This window comes from Scyliorhinus torazame, chromosome 31 (genome assembly GCF_047496885.1).
Source record: "Scyliorhinus torazame isolate Kashiwa2021f chromosome 31, sScyTor2.1, whole genome shotgun sequence".
In the NCBI taxonomy this organism is placed as follows: Eukaryota; Metazoa; Chordata; class Chondrichthyes; order Carcharhiniformes; family Scyliorhinidae; genus Scyliorhinus; species Scyliorhinus torazame.
The window spans coordinates 6,205,162-6,222,625 of record NC_092737.1 but is presented as its reverse complement, the minus strand read 5'-3'; the positions used below and the strand labels follow the sequence as shown (position 1 = coordinate 6,222,625).

General features: G+C 54.5%; 1 protein-coding gene across 2 annotated transcripts in view; it reads left to right on the top strand.

Annotated features, from left to right (window-relative positions):
- The first annotated feature begins 1,023 nt into the window (after nt 1–1,023).
- LOC140404631 (sodium/potassium-transporting ATPase subunit beta-2-like) overlaps nt 1,024–17,464 on the top strand; it is a 35,952-nt gene continuing 19,511 nt past the window's right edge. Inside the window, exons 1-2 of one of the 2 annotated variants that reach the window (XM_072493239.1) lie at nt 1,024–1,188; nt 5,998–6,117. In XM_072493239.1, the coding sequence (XP_072349340.1) occupies nt 6,009–6,117 (109 nt within the window). In that variant the 5' untranslated portion in view covers nt 1,024–1,188; nt 5,998–6,008. Of the gene's footprint in view, nt 1,189–5,290; nt 5,407–5,997; nt 6,118–17,464 lie in introns of those variants that run through there. The other variant, XM_072493238.1, reaches the window with a different exon arrangement.

Here is a 17,464-nt window from a genome sequence, read left to right as displayed (position 1 = left end):
AGAGGGAGAGAGGGAGCGGAGAGAGAGGGATAGAGGGAGCGGAGAGAGAGGCAGAGAGGGAGAGAGGGAGCAGAGAGAGAGGGAGAGAGGGAGCGGGAGCGAGAGGGAGAGAGGGAGCGGAGAGAGAGGGAGAGAGGGAGCGGAGAAAGAGGGAGCGGAGAGAGAGGGAGAGAGGGAGAGAGGGAGCGGAGAGAGAGGGAGCGGAGAGAGGGAGAGAGGGAGCGGAGAGCGAGGGAGAGAGGGAGTGGAGAGCGAGGGAGAGAGGGAGTGGAGAGAGAGGGAGAGAGGGAGCGGGAGCGAGAGGGAGAGAGGGAGTGGAGAATGAGGGAGAGAGGGAGCAGGGATAGAGGGAGCGGAGAGAGAGGGAGAGAGGGAGCGGAGAGAGGGAGAGAGGGAGAGAGGGAGCGGAGAGAGAGGGAGCGGAGAGAGAGGGAGAGTGGGAGCAAGGATAGAGGGAGCGGAGAGAGAGGGAGCGGAGAGAGAGGGAAAGAGGGAGTGGAGAGCGAGGGAGAGAGGGAGCAGGGATAGAGGGAGTGGAGAGAGAGGGAGCGGAGAGAGAGGGAGCGGAGAGAGAGGGAGTGGAGAGAGAGGGAGAGAGGGAGTGGAGAGAGAGGGAGAGAGGGAGTGGAGAGAGAGGGAGAGAGGGAGTGGAGAGCGAGGGAGAGAGGGAGCAGGGATAGAGGGAGCGGAGAGAGAGGGAGCGGAGAGAGAGGGAGAGAGGGAGAGAGGGAGCGGAGAGAGAGGGAGCGGAGAGAGAGGGAGAGAGGGAGCAGGGATAGAGGGAGCGGAGAGAGAGGGAGCGGCGAGAGAGGGAGAGAGGGAGCGGAGAGAGAGGGAGCGGAGAGAGAGGGAGCGATGCTTTGCCTCTGACGGGGATTAACACAGAAGCAGATTAAACGGGATTTGTCAGGCGGAAGCCAGACTTTATATCGCCCGTGGCCTCAACGGCAGCTGGCACCACCTCACAAATATTTACGCCAGCTCCAACTGTCGGGTGTAGAACCATTTGTTTGGGAGTTCCCCGAGTCACCTGGACGTTTTATTTGCGGAGGTGGTCACACTCCGTAGATTCAGTACCTGAAAGTCGGCCAATGATCAGTGACAGCAGGGAGTGACTGCGAGTGAGGCAGCTGGGGGGATCCTGCATTCAGAAACGGAGGAGCCTCAGCCCTTGGCCTTGTCCAACAGGTACGAGGTATTTGCTCCCTGTGTGGATGAGGAAGAGGGCTGGAGGGAGGACTAAGCGAACTGACCACTGTACAGGACGCCATTCCAGCGGCCGGAACAATAAGACACGTGGTGGTTGTCGGGGATTGTCTAACCCGGGGGATTGATAGCATCCTTTGTAAACAGGGCCGAGTGTCCTGCGTGGTATGTTGCCTGCCCCCTGCCAGGGTGGGGGACGTCTCTGACAGGCTTGGAGAGGCAGGGGGAGGAGTCAGTTATTGTGGTCCATATTGGGACATCGGCAAGACTTGGAAAGAGGACCTGTTGGGGGATTATTGGGCCCCGTGTCTAAGCAAGGATGTGCTGGCCTTGGAAAGGGTCCAGAGGAGGTTCACAAGAATGATCCCTGGAATGAAGAGCTTGTTGTATGAGGAACGGTTGAGCTCTCTGGGTCTGTACTCGTTGGAGTTTAGAAGGATGAGGGGGGATCTTATTGAAACTTACAGGATACTGCGAGGCCTGGATAGAGGGGACGTGGAGAGGATGTTTCCACTTGTAGGAAAAACTAGAACCAGAGGACACCATCTCAGACTAAAGGGACGATTCTTTAAAACAGAGATGAGGAGGAATTTCTTCAGCCAGAGGGTGGGGAATCTGTGGAACTCTTTGCCGCAGAAGGCTGTGGAGGCCAAATCACTGAGTGTCTTTAAGACAGAGATAGATAGGTTCTGGATTAATAAGGGGATCAGGGGTTATGGGGAGAAGGCAGGAGAATGGGGATGAGAAAATATCAGCCATGATTGAATGGCGGAGCAGACTCGATGGGCCGAGTGGCCTAATTCTGCTCCTGTGTCTTATGGTCTTATAATCAGGCACTAGGAACTAAATTAAAGAACGGGCCCTCAAGGATTAATATTTCTGGATTACTACGCGAGCCACATGTGAATTAAGAATGGGGATGAGAAAATTAGGGAAGTGAACACGTGCCTTAAGGAATGTTGTGGGAAGGAGGGGGTTCCATTTCCTGGGGCAATGGCACCAGTATTGTGGCAGGAGGGATCTGTACTGTCGGGAACACTCTCCATCTGAATGGATCTGGGACCAGTGTCCTCGCGGAATTAACACCTGGGCAGCTCAGATTGTGCATTTCGATAGCGCCTTTCACCCGCTCGAGGGTGTCCCAAAATGCCCCACTGCCAATGAAATCCCTTTTGAGATTTGTAGTCACTGTCGGAAATGTGGCAGCCAAACTGTGCACAGCCAGAACGTGCAGCACGGTGGCACAGCGGTTAGCACTGTTGCTTCACAGCTCCAGGGTCCCAGGTTCGATTCCGGCTTGGGTCACTGTCTGTGCGGAGTCTGCACTTCCTCCCCGTGTGTGCGTGGGTTTCCCCCGGATGCTCCGTTTTCCTCCCACAGTCCAAGGATGTGCAGGTTAGGTGGATTGGCCGTGATAAATTGCCCATAGTGTCCAAAATTGCCCTTAGTGTTGGGTGGGGTTACTGGGTTATGGGGATAGGGTGGCGGTGTTGACCTTGGATAGGGTGCTCTTTCCAAGAGCCGGTGCAGACTCGATGGGCCAAATGGCCTCCTTCTGCACTGTAAATTCTATGAAACGCAAAGTTAACAAAGAACATCAAGCTGAGTTATTGAACAAAGCTGATTTATTTATACTACTAAATTAAAGATTCTAACCAGTCAACTAGGAATAAGTTATTAAATAAAACACGTGTTTGCGTGGGTTTCGCCCCTATAAACCAAAGATGTGCAGGGTAGGTGGATTGGACTCGCTAAATTGCCCCTTAATTGGAAAAAAAAATGAATTGGGTACTCTAAATTTATAAAAGAAATAGAACAATACACTCTCTTACAACAGAACTCTCTGCTCTGCACTTAATCTCTCGCACGCCTCACAACCTTCTCCCCCCATCCCAGAAGTCACGATATTTATATCACTGCTCCCTGTCTCCATCTGGTGGTGAGAGGTATTATTACCTTCTTGTCAACCCTCGGTATTCCTTAATACACACATATTGTTACAAGAGACACCAAGAGAGAGTGAGGGGGGGGGGGGCTGCTAGAGGGAGAGAGATAGGGGGAGGGAGAGGTGAACAAAGAGAGAGGAATAGAGAGAGAGAGAGACGGAGAGAGAGAGATGAGGAGAGGTGGAGAGAGGGAATTCCAGACATTATGCCCCCACCGCCGCCCCCCCCCCCCCCCCACCAAGGCAGCTGATGGTGGATAGATGGGAAGCGAGGGATGCTCGAGAGACTGGAATTGAAGGAGTAGAGGTTTTGGAGGGGTGTAGGGGCTGGAGGAGGTTACAGAGATAGGGAGGGTTGTAGGGGCTGGAGGAGGTTACAGAGATAGGGAGGGGTGTAGGGGCTGGAGGAGGTTACAGAGATAGGGAGGGGTGTAGGGCCTGGAGGAGTTTACAGAGAAAGGGAGGATTGTAGGGGCTGGAGGAGGTTACAGAGATAGGGAGGGTTGTAGGGGCTGGAGGGGGTTACAGAGATAGGGAGGGGTGTAAGGGCTGGAGGAGGTTACAGAGATAGGGAGGGTTGTAGGGGCTGGAGGAGGTTACAGAGATAGGGAGGGTTGTAGGGGCTGGAGGAGGTTACAGAGATAGGGAGGGTTGTAGGGGCTGGAGGAGGTTACAGAGATAGGGAGGGGTGTAAGGGCTGGAGGAGGTTACAGAGATAGGGAGGGGTGTAGGGCCTGGAGGAGTTTACAGAGAAAGGGAGGATTGTAGGGGCTGGGGGAGGTTACAGAGATAGGGAGGGTTGTAGGGGCTGGAGGAGGTTACAGAGATAGGGAGGGCTGTAGGGGCTGGAGGAGGTTACAGAGATAGGGATGGTTGTAGGGGCTGGACGAGGTTACAGAGATAGGGAGGGGTGTAAGGGCTGGAGGAGGTTACAGAGATAGGGAGGGGTGTAAGGGCTGGAGGAAGTTACAGAGATAGGGAGGGTTGTAGGGGCTGGAGGAGGTTACAGAGATAGGGACGGTTGTAGATATAGGAAGGGTTGTAGGGGCTGGAGGAGGTTACAGAGATAGGGAGGGTTGTTGGGGCTGGAGGAGGTTACAGAGATAGGGAGGGGTGTAAGGGCTGGAGGAAGTTACAGAGATAGGGAGGGTTTTAGGGGCTGGAGGAGGTTACAGAGATAGGGAGGGGTGTAGGGGCTGGAGGAGGTTACAGAGATAGGGAGGGTTGCAGAGATAGGGTGGGTTGTAGGGGCTGGAGGAGGTTACAGAGATAGGGAGGTGTGTAGGGGCTGGAGGAGGTTACAGAGTTAGGGAGAGTTGTAGGGTCTGGAGGAGGTTACAGAGATAGGGAGGGTTGTAGAGATAAGGAGGGGTGTAGGGGCTGGAGGAGGTTACAGAGATAGGGAAGGTTGTGAGAGATAGGGAGGGTTGTAGGGTCTGGAGGAGGTTACAGAGATCGGGAAGGTTGTAGAGATAAGGAGGGGTGTAGGGGCTGGAGGAGATTACAGAGATAGGGAGGGTTGTAGAGATAGGGAGGGGTGTAGGGGCTGGAGGAGGTTACAGAGATAGGGAGGGGTGTAGGGGCTGGAGGAGATTACAGAGATAGGGAGGGTAGTAGAGATAGGGAGGGTTTTAGGGGCTGGAGGAGGTTACAGAGATAGGGAGGGTTGTAGAGATAGGGAGGGGTGTAGGGGCTGGAGGAGGTTACAGAGATAGGGAGAGGTGTAGGGGCTGGAGGAGTTTACAGAGATAGGGAGGGGTGTAGAGATAGGGAGGGGTGTAGGGTCTGGAGGAGGTTACAGAGATAGGGAGGGGGTGTAGGGGCTGGAGGAGGTTGCAGAGAGAGGGAGGGGTGTAGGGTCTGGAGGAGGTTACAGAGATAGGGAGGGGTGTAGGGTCTGGAGGAGGTTACAGAGATAGGGAGGTTATAGAGATTGAGGGTGGTGAGGCAATGGAATACTTTGCGAGGGGTGCACTCCTAGGCAGCATCACAATGCTGACCCCCAGACCCCAGCTGGTCAAGGACTGGTTGCCATGGCGCCATTGATACCCCCCCTTCCCCGGGTTCCTCCCACTCCCCAGCGAGTTTGGATTGGTATCACTCTCTCCGCCTGCTCTCGATAGGCATCGCTCAAGTCATTCCGGCGCTGTCCAGTAGGAGGCAGCTGTCCCCCCACGGACGAGTTTGACCGGGGGTGGGGTTTGGGTGTGGACGATGCCAACGTCATCGTTAAAGGATGACGTACATTAAAAGAGGTGAAGCCCAGTCTCCGGCTGCCACGCGGGAAACGCCCATCGGCGCACAGAAAGATCCCACACCATGCGGAGTCTGCACGTCCTCCCCGTGTGTGCGTGGGTTTCCTCCGGGTGCTCCGGTTTCCTCCCACAGTCCAAAGACGTGCAGGTTGGGGTGGACTGGCATTGATAAAACTGCCCTTTGTGTCCAAAAAGATTGGGTTGGGTGGGGTTCACGGGGATAGGGTGGAGGTGTGGGCCTGGGTAGGGAGCTCTTTCAGAGGGATGGTGCAGACTCGATGGGCCGAATGGACTCCATCGGCGCTGTACCGCGTGTGGGGAGGGTTGGAAATGAAGGAACGACCTGACGGCAATATATTGAAAGATTAATATTAATGAGGACGTGGGGGGGGGGGGGGAGTGCCGTGGGTTTTGCATACATGAATGTTAAGCAGGAGGAGGATTATAAAAGTTGCAGAGATGTAGGTCTGTGCATCATTAGTGTGTGTGGCTGCCTGCTGGGCAGACTGTGCGCTCCTGCACTAACCCCGTGTTTAGCAGCAACAAACCTCTGGCTGTAACAGAATCCTCTTTCATTTCACCCCCGGTTAGTCGCTGTGAAGATGGCTCCGAAGGATAACAAGTCGTGCGGGCAGGTGATGACCGAGTGGAGAGAGTTCCTGTGGAACCCGAGGACGCATGAATTCCTGGGCAGGACCGGCACCAGCTGGGGTAAGTGAGGGAGGGGGGGGTGATAACATATTTAAATGTTGACAGGGATAAGGGAATCTTTGTGCCCTGTAAGCTTTGCCGTGTCTCCAGCGGGGGGGGGCCAGGGTCTGGACAGGTTGTCCCTCGGTCCGTGAGGTGCCGGATTTTTTTTGGGGGGGGGGTCGGATTTGGACACAAACTCAAATCTCCACGTCTGTCGAGACTTGTCCGTCCCACCCTAGATGGGGGTGCTTGCGAATCTGCGGGGCCGTCTTGCCAAGCGAGGGGGGCGGGTTTACCTGCACTGGGGGAGGCTGGGCTGGGGGGCGAGGGGGGTTAATGGTCGCTGGGAATGGGCTGGGGCGTCTACGCTGGGTGGGTACATCCACGCTGACATACAAACTCTAACACCTCCCCCTCATTGCTGACACCCCCTCCCTTATAAACCCCCCCCACACACAATTACAGGGAATAGACCTCTCCCCAAATACAGGGATAGACCCCTCCCCAAATACATGGATAGACCCCTCCCCAAATACATGGAAAAACCCCTCCCCAAATACAGGGATAGACCCCTCCCCAAATACAGGGATAGACCCCTCCCCAAATACAGTGATAGACCCCCCCCAAATACAGGGATAGACCCCTCCCCAAATACAGGGATAGACCCCCCCCAAATACAGGGATAGAACCCTCCCCAAATACATGGATAGACCCCTCCCCAAATACAGGGATAGACCCCGCCCCAAATACAGGGATAGACCCCTCCCCAAATACAGTGATAGACCCCCCCCAAATACAGGGATAGACACCTCCCCAAATACATGGGATAGAACCCCCCCCCCAATAACAGGGGATAGACCCCCCAAAATACAGGAATAGACCCCCCCCCAAATAGAGTGATCGACACCCCCAAATACAGAGATAGACCTCTCCTCACAAATACAGGGGATAGACCCCCCCAAATACAGGGATAGACCCCCTCCCCAAATACAGGGATAGACCCCTCCCCAAATACATGGATAGACCCCTCCCCAAATACAGGGGATAGACCCCCCCCGAATACAGGGGATAGACCCCCCCCCAAATACAGGGATAGACCCCCCCCAAATACAGGGATAGACCCCTCCCCAAATACAGGGATAGACCCCCCCCCCAATACTGGTATAGACCGCCCCCAAATACAGGGATAGACCCCCCCCCAAATATAGGGAAAGACCCCTCCCCAAATACAGTGATAGACCCCTCCCCAAATACAGAGATTGACCCACCCCCAATAGAGGGATAGACCCCTCCCCCCGAATACTGAGATAGACCCTTCCCCCCCAAGTACAGGGATAGACACCCCCCCCAAATACAGGGATAGACCCCTCCCCAAATACAGTGATAGACCCCCCCAAATACAGGGATAGACCCCCCCCAATACAGGGGATAGCCCCCCCCAAATACAGGGGATAGCCCCCCCCCAAATACAGGGATAGACCCCCCCCAAATACAGGGATAGACCCCTCCCCAAATACAGGGATAGACCCCCCAAATACAGGGATAGACCCCTCCCAAATACAGTGATAGACCCCTCCCCAAATACAGGGATAGACCCCCCCAAATAGAGTGATAGATGCCCCCCAAATACAGGGATAGATCCCTCCTCAAATGCAGGGATAGACCCCTCCCCAAATACAGTGATAGACCCCCCCCCCAAATACAGGGATAGACCCCTTCCCAAATACAGGGATAGACCCCCCCCAAATACAGGGATAGCCCCCGCCCCAAATACAGGGATAGACCCCCCCCCCCAAATACAGGGATAGGCCCCCTCCACAAATGCAGGTTTGACCCCCCCCAAATACAGGGATAGACCCCCCCAAATACCTTGATAAACCCCCCCCCCAAATACAGGGATAGACGCCCCCCAAATACAGGGATAGATCCCTCCCCAAATACAGGATACACCCCTCCCCAAATACAGGGATAGACCCCCCCAAATACAGTGATAGACCCCCCCAAATACAGGGATAGACCCCTCCCCAAATACAGGGATAGACCCCCCCCCCAAATACAGGGATAGACCCCCCCCAAATACAGTGATAGACCCCCCCAAATACAGGGATAGACCCCCCCCCCCAATACAGGGGATAGCCCCCCCCAAATACAGGGGATAGCCCCCCCCAAATACAGGGATAGACCCCCCCCCAAATACAGGGATAGACCCCCCCCAAATACAGGGATAGACCCCTCCCCAAATACTGGGATAGACCCCCCCAAATACAGGGATAGACCCCCCCCAAAATACAGGGATAGACCCCCCCAAATACAGGGATAGGCCCCTCCCCAAATACAGGGATAGCCCCCCCCAAATACAGGGATAGACCCCCCCCCCAAATACAGGGATAGACCCCCCCCCAAATACAGGGATAGACCCCCCAAATACAGGGATAGACCCCCCCTCCAAATACTGGTATAGACCGCCCCCAAATACAGGGATAGACCCCCCCAAATACAGGGATAGACCCCCCTCCAAATACTGGTATAGACCGCCCCCAAATACAGGGATAGACCCCCCCCCAAATACATGGATAGACCCCTCCCCAAATACTGGATTGACCCCCCCAAATACAGGGATAGACCCCCCCCCCAAATACAGGGATAGACCCCCCCCCAAATACAGGGATAGACCCCTCCCCAAATACAGGGATAGACCCCTCCCCAAATACTGGGATTGACCCCCCAAATACAGGGATAGACCCCCCCAAATACAGGGATAGACCCCCCCAAATACTGGGATAGACCCCCCCCCAAATACAGGGATAGACCCCTCCCCCCAAATACAGGGATAGACCCCCCCAAATACTGGGATTGACCCCCCCCCAAATACAGGGATAGACCCCCCCCAAATACAGGGATAGACCCCCCCAAATACAGGGATAGACCCCCCCCCCCCAAATACAGGGATTAAACCCCCCCAAATACAGGGATAGACCCCCCAAATACAGGGTCTGACCCCTCCCCAAATACAGGGATAGACCCCTCCCCAAATACAGGGATAGACCCCCCCCCAAATACAGGGATAGACCCCCCAAATGCAGGGATAGACCCCCCCAAATACAGGGGATAGCCCCCCCCCCAAATACAGGGGATAGCCCCCCCCCAAATACAGGGATAGACCCCCCAAATACTGGGATTGACCCCCCCCCAAATACAGGGATAGACCCCCCCCAAATACAGGGATTAAACCCCCCCAAATACAGGGATAGACCCCCCCAAATACAGGGTTAGACCCCTCCCCGAATACAGGGATAGACCCCTCCCCAAATACAGGGATAGACCCCCCCCCCAAATACAGGGATAGACCCCCCCCCAAATACAGGGTTAGACCCCTCCCCAAATACTGGGATAGACCCCCCCAAATACTGGGATAGACCCCCCCAAATACAGGGATAGACCCCCCCCCAAATACAGGGTTAGACCCCTCCCCAAATACAGGGATAGACTCCCCCCCCAAATACTGGATAGACCCCTCCCCAAATACAGGGTTAGACCCCTCCCCAAATACAGGGTTAGACCCCTCCCCAAATACAGGGATAGACCCCTCCCCAAATACAGGGTTAGACCCCTCCCCAAATACAGGGATAGACCCCTCCCCAAATACAGGGATAGACCCCTCCCCAAATACTGGGATAGACCCCTCCCCAAATACAGGGATAGACCCCCCCCAAATACAGGGTTAGACCCTCCCCAAATACAGGGATAGACCCCTCCCCAAATACAGGGATAGACCCCTCCCCAAATACAGGGATAGACCCCCCCAAATACAGGGTTAGACCCCTCCCCAAATACAGGGATAGACCCCTCCCCAAATACAGGGATAGACCCCCCCCCCCAAATACTGGGATAGACCCCCCCAAATACAGGGATAGACCCCCCCAAATACAGGGATAGACTCCCCCCCCAAATACTGGGATAGACCCCCCAAATACTGGATAGACCCCCCCCCCCAAATACTGGGATAGACCCCCCCCAAATACAGGGATAGACCCCCCCCAAATACAGGGATAGACCCCCCCAAATACTGGGATAGACCCCTCCCCAAATACAGGGATAGACCCCCCCCCAAATACTGGGATAGACCCCCCCCAAATACTGGGATAGACCCCCCCAAATACAGGGATAGACCCCCCCCCAAATACAGGGATAGACCCCCCCCAAATACAGGGATAGACCCCCCCCCCAAATACTGGGATAGACCCCTCCCCAAATACAGGGATAGACCCCCCCCAAATACTGGGATAGACCCCCCCCAAATACAGGGATAGACTCCCCCCAAATACTGGGATAGACCCCCCAAATACAGGGATAGACCCCCCAAATACAGGGATAGACCCCCCAAATACAGGGATAGACCCCCCCAAATACAGGGATAGACCCCCCCCCCAAATACAGGGATAGACCCCCCCCCCAAATACAGGGATAGACCCCCCCCCCCCAAATACAGGGATAGACCCCCCCCCAAATACACAGATACATAGAAGCTAGGAGCAGGAGGAGGCCCTTCGGCCCTTCGAGCCCGCTCCGCCATTCATCACCATCATGGCTGATCATCCAACGCAATAGCCCAATCCTGCTTTCTCCCCATAGCCTTGGATCCCATTCTCCCCATGGGCTATATCCAGCCGCCTATTGAATATATTCAAAGTTTTAGCATCAACTACTTCCTGTGGTAATGAATTCCACAGGCTCACCGCTCTCTGGGTGAAAAAATGTCTCCTTGGGCGAGATTCTCCGACCCCCCCCCGCCGGGTCGGAGAATTGCCGGGGGCTGCCGTGAATCCCGCCCCCGCCGGTTGCCGAATTCTCCGGCACCGGATATTCGGCGGGGGCGGGAATCGCGCCGCGCCGGTTGGCGGCCCCCCCCCCGCGATTCTCCGGCCCGGATGGACGAAGTCCCGCTGCTAGAATGCCTGTCCTGCCGGCGTAGATTAAACCACCTACCGTCCCGGCGGGACAAGGCAGCGCCGGCTGGCTCCGGGGTCCTGGGGGGTGGGGCGCGGGGCGATCTGACCCCGGAGGCTGCCGCCATGGTGGCCTCGCCCGCGATCGGGGCCCACCGATCCGTGGGCGGGCCTGTGCTGTGGGGGCACTCTTTTCCTGCCACCTTCGCCACGGTCTCCACCATGGCGGAGGCGGAAGGGACTCCCTCCACAGCGCATGCGCAGGGATGCCGTGAGCGGCCGCTGACGCTCCCGCGCATGCGTCGCCCGGAGATGTCATTTCCGCGCCAGCTGGCGGGGCACCAAAGGCCTTTTCCGCCAGCTGGCGGGGCGGAAATTAGTCCGGCGCGGGCCTAGCCCCTTAAGGTTGGGGCTCGGCACCCCACTGATTTGCGCCGTTTTGGGCGCCAGTCGGCGGACATCGCGCCAGCTGGGCGCGGAAATGACATTGCCGGGCGGCGCATGCGCGGGAGCGTCAGCGCCGCTCACGGCATCCCCGCGCATGCGCTGTGGAGGGATAGTTTGCCATTGTCTATCCACTGTCATCCCTTTCAGTAACTCTCCCCAATCTATCAAGGCCAACTCACGCCTCATATCCTCACAGTTTCCCTTTATTAAGAATCAGCACCCTCGTCTCCGGATCAACTACTTCACTCTCCATCTTGATAAAAAATTCTATCATGTTATGGTCGCTCATCCCCAAGGGTCTCGTACAGCCAGATTGGCAATGATTCCCTTCTCATTACACAGTACCCAGTCTAAGATGGCCTGCTCTCTAGTTGGTTCCTCCACATATTGGTCAAGAAAACCATCCCGTAAACACTCCAGGAATTCCTCCTCTACGGCTTTGCGGCTAATTTGATTTGTCCAATCTATGTGAAGGTTAAAATCACTCATGATCACCGATATTCCCTTATTACACGCATCTCTAATTTCTTGTTTAATGCCATTCCCAACCTCACCAATGCAGTTCGGGGGTCTATATGACACCCACTAATGTTTTTCGTCCCTTGATATTTCTCAACTTTGCCCATACAGATTCCACATCGTCAGAGGTAATATTCTTTCACTACAGAGGCTAGACCCCCTCCCCCAATACAGGGGTAAGACCCCCCTCTTTAATCCCACTTGCTCACATGCCCCCCCCCCCCCCCCCCCCCGGATTGGCCCCACGTGATTCCCTGCCTCCTCAGATTCCAGGCTGACCATGGGTACCACGACCCTCGTCTCCTGTGAGGAAAATGCGAATGCATGGCAATTTGGGGCACATTTGAGTGGTAATGTAACTGAATCTTGTTTAACAGAACCAGTGGGCGTGGGGAGTGTGAATCAAGGTTCTGGAACAAGTAGCTATTCGCAGATTGGCCACGATCACATTGAACCATAGGACAGGCCTGAGGGGCCGAATGGCCTCTTCCTGTTAGCCCCTTCGGGAAAGGAGGGGGCTGAGACGGATGTGGTTCAAGGGTTAAACGTCACCAAGCTTGTCCCGTTGCCAGCACAGACTGGTTTGATGGCCAGTTCTACTTCAATTCAATTCTTGCAAAGTGGACCTCGCAGAGGATCTTGTAGATGGGACACACGGCTGCCACTGTGCGTCGGTGGGGGAGGGAGCAAATGTTTGTGGAAGGGGAGCAATCAAGCGGGGCTGCTTTGTCCTGGATGGTGTTGAGCTTCTTGAGTGTTGTTGGAGCTGTGCTCATCCAGGCAAGTGGAGAGTATTCCATCACACTCCTGACTTGTGCCTTGTCGATGGCGGACAGGCTGTAGGGAGTCAGGAGGTGAGTTACTCTCCGCAGGATTCCCAGCCTCTGACCTGCCCTGGTAGCCACAGTATTAATGTGGCTGGGTCCAGTTCAGTTTCTGATCAATGGTAACCCCCAGGATGTTGATTGTGGGGATTCAGCGATGGATTCAGAGAAGTCTTTGGCAGGTAGGATCAAGGATAACCCTAAAGCTTTCTATAGATATGTCAGGAATAAAAGAATGACTCGGGTAAGAGTAGGGCCAGTCAAGGACAATAGTGGGAAGTTGTGCTTGAGTCCGAGGAGATAGGAGAGGTGCTAAATGAATATTTTTTGTCAGTATTCACACAGGAAAAAGATAGTGTTGTCGAGGAGAATACTGAGATTCAGACTACTAGACTAGAAGGCTTGAGGTTCATAAGAAGGAGCTGTAGCAATTCTGGAAAGTCTGAAAATAGATAAGTCCCCTGGGCCGGATGGGATTTATCCTAGGATTCTCTGGGAAGTTGGGAGGAGATTGCTGAGCCTTTGGTTTGATCCTTAACTCATCTTTGTCTACAGGAATAGTGCCAGAAGACTGGAGGATAACAAATGTTGTCCCCTTGTTCAAGAAGGGGAGTAGAGACAACCCCGGTAACTATAGACCAGTGAGCCCTACTTCTGTGTGGGCAAAATCTTGGAAAGGTTTATAACAGATAGGGTGTATAATCATCTGGAAAGGAATAATTTGATTAGAGATAGTCAACATGGTTTTGTGACGGGTAGGTCGTGCCTCACAAACCTTATTGAATTCTTTGAGAAGGTGACCAAACAGGTGGATGAGGGTAAAGCACTTGATGTGGTGTATATGGATTTCAGTAAAGCATTTGATAAGGTTCTCCATGGTAGGCTACTGCAGAAAATACGGTGGCATGGGATTCAGGGTCATTTAGCAGTTTGGATCAGAGATTGGCTAGCTGGAAGAAGACAAAGGGTGGTGGTTGATGGGAAATGTTCAGACTGGAGTCTAGTTACTAGTGGTGTACCACAAGGATCTGTTTTGGGGCCACTGCTGTTTGTCATTTTTATAATGACCTGGAGGAGGGCGTAGAAGGATGGGTGAGTAAATTTGCAGATGACACTAAAGTCGGTGGAGTTGTGGACAGTGCGGAAGGATGTTACAAGTTACAGAGGTACATAGCTAAGCTGCAGCGCTGGGCTGAGAGGTGGCAAATGGAGTTTAATGCAGAAAAGTGTGAGGTGATTCATTTTGGGAGGACTAACAGGAAGACAGAGTACTGGGCTAATGGTAAGATTCTTGGCAGTGTGGATGAGCAGAGAGATCTCGGTGTCCATGTACATAGATCCCTGAAAGTTGCTACCCAGGTTGAGAGAGTTGTTAAGAAGGCGTACGGTGTGTTAGCTTTTATTGGTAGAGGGATTGAGTTTAGGAGCCATGAGGTCATGTTGCAGCTGTACAAAACTCTGGTGTGGCCGCATTTGGAGTATTGCGTGCAATTCTGGTCGCCGCATTATAGGAGGGATGTGGAAGCATTGGAAAGGGTGCAGAGTAGATTTACCAGGTGTTGCCTGGTATGGAGGGAAGATCTTATGAGGGAAGGCTGAGGGACTTGAGGTTATTTTCTTTAGAGAGAAGAAGGTTAAGAGGTGACTTAATTGAGGCATACAAGATGATCAGAGGATTGGATAGGGTGGACAGTGAGAGCCGTTTTCCTCGGATGGTGATGTCTAGCACGAGGGGACATATCTTTAAATTGAGGGGAGATAGATATAGGACAGAAGTCAGAGGTAGGTTCTTTACTCAGAGAGTAGTAAGGGCGCGGAATGCCCTGCCTGCAACAGTAGTGGACTCGCCAACACTAAGGGCATTCAAATGGTCATTGGATAGACATATGGACAATAAGGGAATAGTGTAGATGGGCTTTAGAGTGGTTTCACAGGTCGGCGCAACATCGAGGGCCGAAGGGCCTGTACTGCGCTGTAATGTTCTATGGTAATGCCATTGAATGTCGAGGGGCGATGGTTAGATCCTCTCTTGTCGGAGATGGTCATTGCCTGGCACTTGTGTGGCGTGAATGTAACTTGCCCCTTGTCAGCCCCGAGCCTGGATATTGTCCGGGTCTTGCTGCATTTGGACAGGGACTGCTCAGTATCTGAGGAGTCGTGAATGTTGCTGAACATTGTGCAGTCATCCGCAAACATCCCCACTTCTGACCTTCTGATGGAAGGGAGGTCATTGATGAAGCAGCTGAAGGTGCTGGGCCGAGGACACGACCCTGAGGAACTCCTGCAGTGATGTCCTGGAGCTGAGATGATTGACCTCCAACCACCACAACCACCTTCCTTTGTGCCGGGAATGACTCCAACCAGCGAGAGTTTCCCCGATTCCCACTGACTCCAGTTTAGCTCAGGCTCCTTGATGCCGCACTCGGTCAAACGCTGCCTTGGTGTCGAGGGCAGTCACTCTCACCTCACCTCTGGCACTCAGCTCTTTGTCCATGTTTGAACCAAGGCTGTAACGCGGTCAGGAGCTGAGTGAGGGGGGACCAGGGATGAGGGAAGTCAGTCCCGGTGGAGAGACTGGCAGGAGCCGGGATTGTTCTCCTTGGAATAGAGGCATTTGAAATCACGAGGTGTTTTGCTTAGGGTAAATAAGGAGAAAGTGTTTCCTTGTGGCAAGAGGGTTGCACATTGGAGAGACTTGGCAAAAGAACCGGTTGTATCAACGTATGATTAGTTTATACATTAAGTGGAAGAGGGTTGTGAATCTTTGGAATGCCACAGGGTTCAGTCCCGAGACAGTGATTGGCACATTCCTGGATTCTGAGGGATTTGAGGAGGTGGGCTGGAGGGGTGCAGCAGGCTAAAGGGGCAGAATGGACTCCCATTGCTGCTAACGCCCCCCGAGATCGGAACGGTTACCAGGTTAAACACCGATGCCCATGTCATGGCCAAGAAGGAATGGGGGCTTTGAATGTGAGGGTGCTGGATTGAGATATTCCCCAAAGGGGGGCCATTGCCAGATGAACTTGCTGGGAAGGAAGTGTTCGATGAAGGCAGTAGGTTACTGAATCCCGTGGGGGGAGAGGTTAGTGCGCTGCGAGAGAGAAACGTGAACCAGTTCAGCAACCACTGCGTATCATGTTTACTCAGCTTCTATCGTGGGGGAAACGGATCTCAGTCATTCAGATCGAATGTTTCACCGCTCACTCGACACCAAAATTATAATTCCTCCAGCGACAACCTGGAGACGCGGTGACCTCCGCATCTCTCCCCATCGCCACCCCCAACACCCACCTCACACACCTCGAGGAAGCCACACCACAAACCCCTCGTTCCTACCCCTGCCATCATGGCTGGAGGCATTCCAAAGTGTATTCACTTCGCACAGAGAACTATGAAACTATGCTCACTGTTGTAGAGAATCTGGCAACCAGTTTGCACACAGGAAAATCCCCCAAACAGCAATGTCATCAGGACCAGTTCAGCTGATTGAGAGATAGTGCAGCGCTCCCTCAGTACTGACCCTCTGACAGTGCAGCACTCCCTCAGTACTGACCCTCTGACAGTGCGGCACTCCCTCAGTACTGACCCTCTGACAGTGCAGCACTCCCTCAGTACTGACCCTCTGACAGTGCGGCACTCCCTCAGTACTGACCCTCTGACAGTGCGGCGCTCCCTCAGTTACTGACCCTCTGACAGTGCGGCGCTCCCTCAGTACTGACCCTCTGACAGTGCGGCACTCCCTCAGTACTGACCCTCTGACAGTGCGGCACTCCCTCAGTACTGACCCTCTGACAGTGCGGCACTCCCTCAGTACTGACACTCTGACAGTGCGGCACTCCCTCAGTACTGACCCTCTGACAGTGCGGCACTCCCTCAGTACTGACCCTCTGACAGTGCGGCACTCCCTCAGTACTGACCCTCTGACAGTGCGGCACTCCCTCAGTACTGACCCTCTGACAGTGCGGCACTCCCTCAGTACTGACCCTCTGACAGTGCGGCACTCCCTCAGTACTGACCCTCTGACAGTGCGGCACTCCCTCAGTACTGACCCTCTGACAGTGCGGCACTCCCTCAGTCCTGACCCTCTGACAGTGCGGCACTCCCTCAGTACTGACCCTCTGACAGTGCGGCACTCCCACAGGACTGACCCCTCTGACAGTGCGGCACTCCCACAGTACTGACCCTCTGACAGTGCGAGCACTCCCCTCAGTACTGACCCTCTGACAGTGCAGCACTCCCTCAGTCCTGACCCTCTGACAGTGCGGCACTCCCTCAGTACTGACCGCTCTGACAGTGCGGCACTCCCACAGGACTGACCCTCCCTGACAGTGCGGCACTCCCTCAGTACTGACCCTCTGACAGTGCGGCACTCCCTCAGTACTGACCCTCTGACAGTGCGGCACTCCCACAGGACTGACCCTCTGACAGTGCGGCACTCCCTCAGTACTGACCCTCTGACAGTGCGGCACTCCCTCAGTCCTGACCCTCTGACAGTGCGGCACTCCCTCAGTCCTGACCCTCTGACAGTGCGGCACTCCCTCAGTACTGACCCTCTGACAGTGCGGCACTCCCTCAGTCCTGACCCTCTGACAGTGCGGCACTCCCTCGGTCCTGACCCTCTGACAGTGC